Source organism: Rutidosis leptorrhynchoides, chromosome 2 (assembly GCF_046630445.1).
Source record: "Rutidosis leptorrhynchoides isolate AG116_Rl617_1_P2 chromosome 2, CSIRO_AGI_Rlap_v1, whole genome shotgun sequence".
In the NCBI taxonomy this organism is placed as follows: Eukaryota; Viridiplantae; Streptophyta; class Magnoliopsida; order Asterales; family Asteraceae; genus Rutidosis; species Rutidosis leptorrhynchoides.
The window spans coordinates 125,567,551-125,576,037 of NC_092334.1; the positions used below are offsets into that span (position 1 = coordinate 125,567,551).

Sequence of the window (8,487 nt, forward strand, 5' to 3'; positions counted from 1 at the left end):
AACTATGGTTTGTAAACGTTAACCGGGGATATTTTGGTAATAATATGTACTTTCGCTGTGTTTAAAAAAAATTAGGGTATTACACTTCACCTTCCACTTAAACTCCATCAGCCTTCAGTTCTGAAACAATACCATTAAGAATACTCAGATGATCTGAAATCTTTGAACCCCATCCATACGCAAAGTATGGAATTGTTCTTTAAGACACAACTGATTTGAGATGTCCTTGCCCTGATACAACTGCTCCAACTTATCCCAAAGTTCCTTAGCCTTTGATAACCCGTGCACATTTGCAAGCACATTCTTTGCAAGACACTAACGAATTGCACTTGCCGCCCTCAAATCCATATCATCTCATTCATCTTCATAGAATTTACTGCTATAATCGCTGCCAGAAACAAAGGTGGGTTTACCTTTCAGTGCATTGTGTGAACCGGAATGAATCAACACATCCTTTACTTGAACCTGCCACAAGCCAAAATTGATCATCCCATCAAATTTCTCTATATCAAACTTCATTGGACTGAACTTCGACATCGTATCCGTATCTTATGAACAACACTTTCTCTGTTTTGCCCACGTTTCAACTGACCGACATATGTAGTGGAGAGGTAGGATCTGTTTGGTCCCAATATAATTGGAGACTGCTTGGAAAATCTTGCAACCAGGTCCACGACAATACTTGACACCACTTATTCCGAATCAGAAAAAAATATTATCTAAGCAGATACCCTATGCAATCAATATAAGTAGTTTATGATGTGGAAGCTCGGTTAAAGCCGCGACCATAGAGCATACTCCGACTCCTATAACCGAGACCCTCCGCCAAACATGACGCTCTGATACCAGTTGTTGAAAAATTAAGGTCTCACTAATTCCCAACACACACCCAATGAAAGACAGTAAAGAAATAATAACAACACAACACAAGAATTTAACGTGAAAAATTCCAAAATAGGAGAAAAACCACATGCCTCCAAAGAGTGAAATTCACTATATCACAAATTGTAACAATGACATAGACGACTCTCTTAAGCCAACTACACTCTCCACGGTATTTAACTAATACAACTCTCAAACAAAGGTAAGAAAGAAAGAAATAATCAAATATTTAAGTGTATTGATTGGTGTAAGTTGAAATGAATACTTAGTCATTCTTTTATAACCAAGTCATCCACCTCCAACTCTTTCCTCCCACCTATGTAGGATAACATCCTAAAACAAAGAGAAGTCATTTATCTACCTAGAGTGAAACACCTCAAAAGTAGAGAAAGTCATACCTCTCAATGTTATATGGATAGAGAGATTGCTTCCAAATGGACCCCCGACCAACATATAGGTTAAAAAAATAAAAAAGTAATAAAAAAATACGTGACGCTATGAAAATGATTGAATCAAATTTCGATGAATTTTTAACAAGCTTGAAGTTTAATTTAGCCTCTAAGCGGCAGTCAAGTTGTCAATAAATCGACGCTTCCTGTCGACTCGATTAATAGAGTCATGCATATGATAATTGTAAACTATTAAAATTAAAATAATATTTAACGAATATATAGGATTTTTTGCAGCAACGTGAGTGCCTTTTTGCTCGTTAAACTTTTAGATACCTAAATTGCATATCAAATATATTATTAACGAAACTGTTTGAACAAAGTAACGAAACTGTTTGAACAAAATACGACTCTAGTCACTTCAACCCCTGCCATTTAGTCCATAAAATACCCGCAATTAAATTAAATTAAATTAAATTAAATTAGTTAATTATTATGGAAAGTTTAGGTGTTTAATCCAACGATCAAAAACACACCAATGTTAAGAGATCCAACGGTGGCCATAACTTTCCAACTAACCAGCAATAGGCGTCTGTCTACCAACCCCCTTCCCCTCACCTACACACCCACCTGCTTGTTACAAAATCCTATTTTCCTTCCTTCTCAATCCACACACTACACTACAATGGAGCTCGTAAGTTTTCATCTTCATTATTTTTAAATTTCATGATTGATTAATAATTGATGATTTTATTAAATGTAAATTATTTTTGGTTGTTTGTTAGGTAACGCCAGCTGAGGTTGAGAAGATGGGGGAAAATGAAGGGATTACAAGGAATTCAACGCTAATTTGCGCACCGATAATGGCAGATACGGTGGATCAGATGTTGATTCATATGAATATGACCAAAACTAGAGGTGCTGATCTTGTTGAAATTCGATTAGATAGTTTGAAACAGTTTACTGCTCGTCAAGATACTCAAACCCTAATTAAACTTGCTCCTTTACCTACTCTCTTTACTTACAGGTGATTTTTTCACTATCCTAATTAATGTATTATATTACTCCCTATATATTATATGAATATGAATATGAATATGAATATGAATATGAATATGAATATGAATATGAATATGAATATGAATATGAATATGAATATGAATATGAATATGAATATGAATATGAATATGAATATGAATATGAATATGAATATGAATACCTTTTACTATTTGAGGTTATTGCAATAGCAAGGTTCCAATACAAATTCGAATCATAGTAGTTGACAAGTTTTAGTAATTTAGTAGTTCTATATTTGCATTGAAGCTTTTGATGAAGTTATCGTGTTGGAAGTTGGAAATTTGTGATTATTTAGATATGTTGTAGAATAACAATAATAAAGTGCTGTTTCAATTATATAAGTTGTAATTGTGATAAAGTGCTGTTGAAGATGATAGACTGGGGAGGCAATATGGGATGGGTCAGCATGCAAGGTTTTTTGTTGATTTTGTATTTTGAAGTGTCAACTTTGGGGAAGATTAATCCTCTTGTGTTATTCATACATTGAGACGAATATGGACTTGTACATTTCACGTGTGAAAGCCTTGATCTTTTTGTTTCTTGATAAATTTTATGTGTATTGCATGGTGTTTGAATAGTATCTGCACTGTTAAGGTTTTCTGATCATGTGTTAATTTGTAGACCAACATGGGAAGGTGGTCAATATGATGGAGATGAACAGAGTCGATTGGCTGCTCTCCGGTTAGCAATGGAGTTAGGCGCTGATCACATTGATGTTGAGCTTAAGGTTTCGTTTTTCTTGACAAACTCTGGTTTTAGTTTTATTAAGCTACGAGTATATTTCATTTAAATTGAATAGCCACACAGACAACCAAGTTATCCAATTAATTTGAGTCATAAAGAAGGCGAATATTCACCTTGAGTCAGAACCACATTTCAGAGAACTTATATGCTGTTTCTACTTACTCTAGTAACATACATACTATCTGTACTTCGGTAAAAACAGATGGATTATTCTAGTCTAACTCTTGTGTGGGAGCAATTCTGATAACTCGGTTACCAAACCATTCATGCTCACCTACTTCTTAACAAGTAATCATATACATTTGTATTATATAAATTTTTTGCATATTTTACATTTCCCTATCACTCATCTTAGAGCCTTATACCTTAAAATTTAGATATGTTATTTGTCATTGATAGAAAAAATCATTTTCTATCCAAGTCACTTTTGGATGCATTAGTATGCTATTGCTTCGTGTTTTATTTCTCGTTTCCTTGGGCCCGTCTATCGTACCGAGTACAAGTTCTTATATGTTTTCAACAGAGTATTCTTTCTAATCCTAGAATTCTAGCACCGACTGTTATCAACTATCAAACACAACGTTATTATTAGACTTTTTAATTCAGTTACTCACATGCAGGCTATTGATGATTTCAACAATTTAGTCCGTGGAGATAAGCCTACAAAATGCAAGCTTATAGTTTCTTCCCATAATTATCAAAATACACCATCAGTAGAAGACCTGGGGAATCTTGTGGCCAAGATACAATCAACAGGGGCTGACATAGTGAAGTTTGCAACAACAGCTGTAGATATAACCGATGTAGCACGAGTCTTTGAAATAACTGCTAATGCTCAAGTAAGCGGCGTAAGTCATGCAACTTACATCCCGAAGATCCTTATCTTTTGTTGGGTTCTTTAACTTTATTTCTGTTAATAGGTGAAAAACTTAAAATAAGAGTTGTATTAGGGTGACATTGCTAGATTGTAATGTTTATTATTATATTAATTTGATTAATCTTGCAGGTTCCAATAATAGCAATGGTGATGGGAGAAAAGGGTTTGATGTCTCGAGTACTCTGTCCAAAATTTGGTGGATATCTGACATTCGGTACCCTTGAGCATGGAAAGGTATCTGCACCTGGACAACCTACAATTAGGGATCTTTTGGACTTGTTCAATTTCAGACAATTAGGGCCTGATACAAAAGTTTTTGGTATTATCGGGAAGCCAGTTGGACATAGCAAATCACCTTTGCTATACAACCGAGCCTTCAGATCAGTTGGTTTTAATGGAGTTTATGTACATATGTTGGTGGATAACGTAAAGAATTTTTTTAATACTTACTCATCTGCGGATTTTGCTGGGTTCAGGTCGAGTTTTAGTGTATTTTATTAGATCCTGTATTTCAGTTTCTTCATATTCATTGAATATACAGTGTTTATCACTTATACTCAGACTAGTAAAAGTTTATTGGATGCAGTTGTACCATTCCTCACAAAGAATCGATAGTTGCTTGTTGTGATGAGGTTGATCCTGTTGCAAAGGTAAGTTGTGCTGTTACTTGTATTGAAGTCATATTTTGCCAATGGTTCAGAATGCGTTTAATGTAATGTTATATGGTTGTTTACTTGTATGTAACAGTCAATAGGAGCAGTCAATTGTGTTATCAGGCGACAAAATGATGGGAAATTATATGGTTGCAATACAGACTATGTAGGTGCTATTTCTGCTATTGAGGATCGTCTACGAGGTTTCCTTCTGTACTTGCTACAACTCTAAATTCTTCTATAAAGTATATGCTCAAAAGAGTTGGCATAATAGGAGGGTCAGATGGGTTCGATTGACCCGAAAAATGTTCTGTTCAAAAACAAACATTGTTTGTAAATAATTGGCGTGGCAAGTAGGTTTACCAGAAAAATTAATAATATGATAATAATGTTGTTTCTGAAAATGTCACCTGACCCATTTAGAATATAACATACTGCAAATAGATCCATTCCATAAGTAATTGGGTCTAAAGGGTCAGAACTTTTTCAAATTCTCTGATTGTTTATAGGTTCAGGCGTTCAAAATGGTCAAAGTGGGTCACCCTTGGCTGGTAAGTTATTTGTGGTTATTGGTGCTGGCGGTGCTGGAAAAGCACTTGCATATGGAGCAAAAGAGAAGGGTGCAAGGATTGTGATAGCTAATCGGACTTATGGTTAGATTCTAATAGCCTTGGCGTTACCATTATCAATTCTTATTGCAAATGAAACATCAAGCTAGTTTTATGGAATAATCAGATGGTTAAGTAGTTGGAAAATTCTATTTATTGATGTGAAATGTGATTAAACATCTCTTAGATTAGGTTAGAAGCATTGATACATCAGATTTTTAGTTTACCTTTACAGATCTCTAATTGATTGGAAGTAGAATCTGTTTATCCAAACATGAATGATTAATTATTGCGACTTTCAAAAAGGATTATCAGTTGCAAATAGCAAATCTTAACACCCCCTTACATGCATAATATAAACACCAACTGCTAAACGGTTGTTATTTTTTTGATACTACATAGAACGTGCTAGAGAAATCGCTGATGTAATCGGCGGAGAGGCCCTGTCTCTTGCTGATCTAAGCACTTATGGCCCAGAAGAGGGTATGATACTTGCAAACACTACTTCAATTGGTATGCAGCCAAATATTGATGAGACTCCTATTTCTAAGGTTTGCCTATCTACCATTATATGATCATCATGCGATATTTTAATACGCTGTACTTGGAAATCTATGGATGATATGCGATATTGGGTATGGTTTTACTGTTTTAATTGATTTCAAGCAGTCTGCTCATATTTTCTTTCCATATTTGGTGGCAGGAAGCTTTGAAATCGTATACACTGGTATTTGATGCTGTGTACACACCAAAAATAACCAGATTACTTCGGGAAGCAGGAGAATGTGGGGCCCAGATTGTTACAGGGGTGGAGATGTTTATAGGACAGGCTTATGAACAATACGAGAGATTTACAGGGCTGCCTGGTAAACAGTCAAAGTTGTGATGTTTCATGCACTCTAAATCGATTTAACTTGCTGAATTTTAACATAATATTTTTCTATTTGCAGCGCCTAAGGAATTATTTAGGGAGATCATGTCAGCATATTAGTTGTCTCGGTTATTTTACCTAGGTATGTACCACCTCTTTTTATCCCATCTCTCTTTATTTTTGAATGTTTCCTAGGCAAAATACTATTCCCATTTATACTCCAATTATACGCACAAACAAAAAGATTTAACATTCACATACCCATTGATGAATCTTTTGACAAAAAGAATTGTAAGTTAGCGAAGTTTCATTTCATTTTTAGGGCATAACTGAAAAAAATGTACCTTTTTATTTTTAGATTTGAATAATGATTTATTATCCTACCTTTTCTTCCTACCGTTCCTTCAATAGAATAATGACACGTGGAAGATTCAAGAATCATGATTTGGAGAGAGGCTTTCTTGGTGACACTTGTCATAATCCTAGTATATTCGGAAGATTATTAATAGGATAAAATGTTCGGCGAAAAAATTATTAGCAAAAGGAGACGTGGTCAACCTAACTTTAATCTTCACCTAAACTTACCCATCACCTAAACCCACTCGACCCATTCATTTTGTTACACCTATCATTACATAAAACTGTGATATATGAGGATGTAAGCCCCTTCAATACGGAGTGCATTCTGAATTCGGCGAAACCTCACATCCTGTTCCTGTTGCCTTAGACCAGGGAAGATTAGTTTCTTAATGAGAAAGAGGAATTGCCAGGTTGTTCCTTGTTGACCGGCCTTGCGATTCTCGTTATAGAATGTAGTGCCCAACAGTTTAAAGGAACGGGTGAAGTCTCGGGATCCGCTCTAGTCGAGTAAGAGATTTCCCCTGTAGAGTTGTCTCCGTATCAGAGTTGTCTCCGTATCAGTCCATGGGCTAAGGTGCAATTGCCTTCCACCCCCTGCTCTTCTCTTTCAGCCCTTGCTGATGAAAGTCTTAGACATTAGGTGACTTTCAATGTATTCGTCACATTGTAGTTTATGCCAATTTTATTAAAGTTTAGCCATTTGGGCCGCTGGGATGTAAATTAACCTTAACCAACCGATTTATTAGGTAAACGGATCAACTTTGCCCAATCTAGTTTGCACACATTGACTTTAAAGAAAATGTCTTGCTGTCTTATGCTGACGTTTTGGCCACTCGTATACAGAAACTGGAGGCATTAAAGCAATAACTGTTGTGCAAATTGGTACACAGATGAAGCTGGAGGTGCTGGTTCCAATTCTTGTTTCTATTATTACTGTTGTATCATTGTATTTGTATAAGTATTTTATTTGACAAACCAATGAACCATTGTATTCTCAGTTTTTAATGCTAAAATCGAATTTATTTTTATAAAATAGTTTGGTTACCAAGTATACCAATAAAATTTGAAAACCAATAGTATGGTTAATTGGTCACTCGCCTAACTAGAGAATCCAAGATTTCTGATCAGTGTGTTCGTCACCATAACACGTTCAGTACAAGCGATTCACGCACCTGCACTACAATTGTAATCCTTTTGCTAAAAACGCTAAAAACATGACAGATTTTTTCTTTTGTGTATTCAAAATACATGCCAGACTGTTGATGGGGTCTTAACGTCGATTGTTGGTACTCTGCATCTTCACGGAGAATTCAAGTATGCCAAACATTCGAGTTCCTTGCAACTTTTTTCTTAAATAGCAGTACGAGAACACCCAGGGGATTTAACCACCAACGTGTTCATCTTCCGCAGTTGCATAAATCGCCCTCAACTGCTGACCAGGAGGAAACCCGGGCCAATCCGAGGGTATGGGCAGTAAAACCCCCATCCCTCACTGCCCCCGCAACGCGATGTGCGAAAGTCACCCTTGAGTGGAAATCAAGGGTAAAGGGACAACCTTGTGTGCAAATGTTGCACCCCACGGGAGTCGAACTACCGATCTCTCGCTAAGAGAGGCAAGTCACTACCACATGAACTACAACACAAGGTTTTGAGTTACTTGTAACTTGTAATAAGAAACTTAGTTGAAATGGTTTAACAACATTCATCTCGAATTTGGATCAAAAGAATCCGTTAATAGTTCAAGACAAATTAGAATGGGTTATCGGAACTCAAAATTGTTGCAAACTTGAACAACCTAGTTTTTGTTATAATATATAAATATATATATATAAATGGATAGTCAATTATTGATACACAAAAGTAATATTATTGTATTACCTAAACTTGTGATATTTTTGCTATAAATAGCCATGAATGCAAGCATTAAACTTGCACCATTTTCTCACACTTACAAAGTGTTTCTTTCTTTCTCTCCTTTATCATCTTTGTTCTTACACTTCATTATTAGCATTCTTAATCAAGAATC

The 8,487-nt window shown here is 35.6% G+C and overlaps 1 protein-coding gene across 3 annotated transcripts; it reads left to right on the plus strand.

The window, feature by feature from the left end:
- The first annotated feature begins 1,840 nt into the window (after positions 1-1,840).
- On the plus strand, positions 1,841-7,512 carry LOC139891353 (bifunctional 3-dehydroquinate dehydratase/shikimate dehydrogenase, chloroplastic). 3 transcript variants are annotated; one of them, XM_071874313.1, is made up of 12 exons: positions 1,841-1,965; positions 2,057-2,298; positions 2,970-3,075; positions 3,713-3,940; positions 4,099-4,445; positions 4,556-4,619; positions 4,717-4,825; positions 5,132-5,275; positions 5,633-5,781; positions 5,934-6,096; positions 6,181-6,243; positions 7,208-7,512. In XM_071874313.1, the coding sequence occupies exons 1-11, from the start codon at positions 1,957-1,959 to the stop codon at positions 6,219-6,221; spliced, it is 1,602 nt and encodes a 533-aa protein (XP_071730414.1). In that variant the 5' UTR covers positions 1,841-1,956; the 3' UTR covers positions 6,222-6,243; positions 7,208-7,512. The 3 variants fall into 3 exon arrangements, with proteins under 3 accessions (XP_071730414.1, XP_071730413.1, XP_071730415.1); XM_071874312.1 differs by having other exon boundaries at positions 7,305-7,511; XM_071874314.1 differs by having other exon boundaries at positions 3,713-3,931; positions 7,305-7,511.
- The last annotated feature ends 975 nt before the right edge of the window (positions 7,513-8,487 follow it).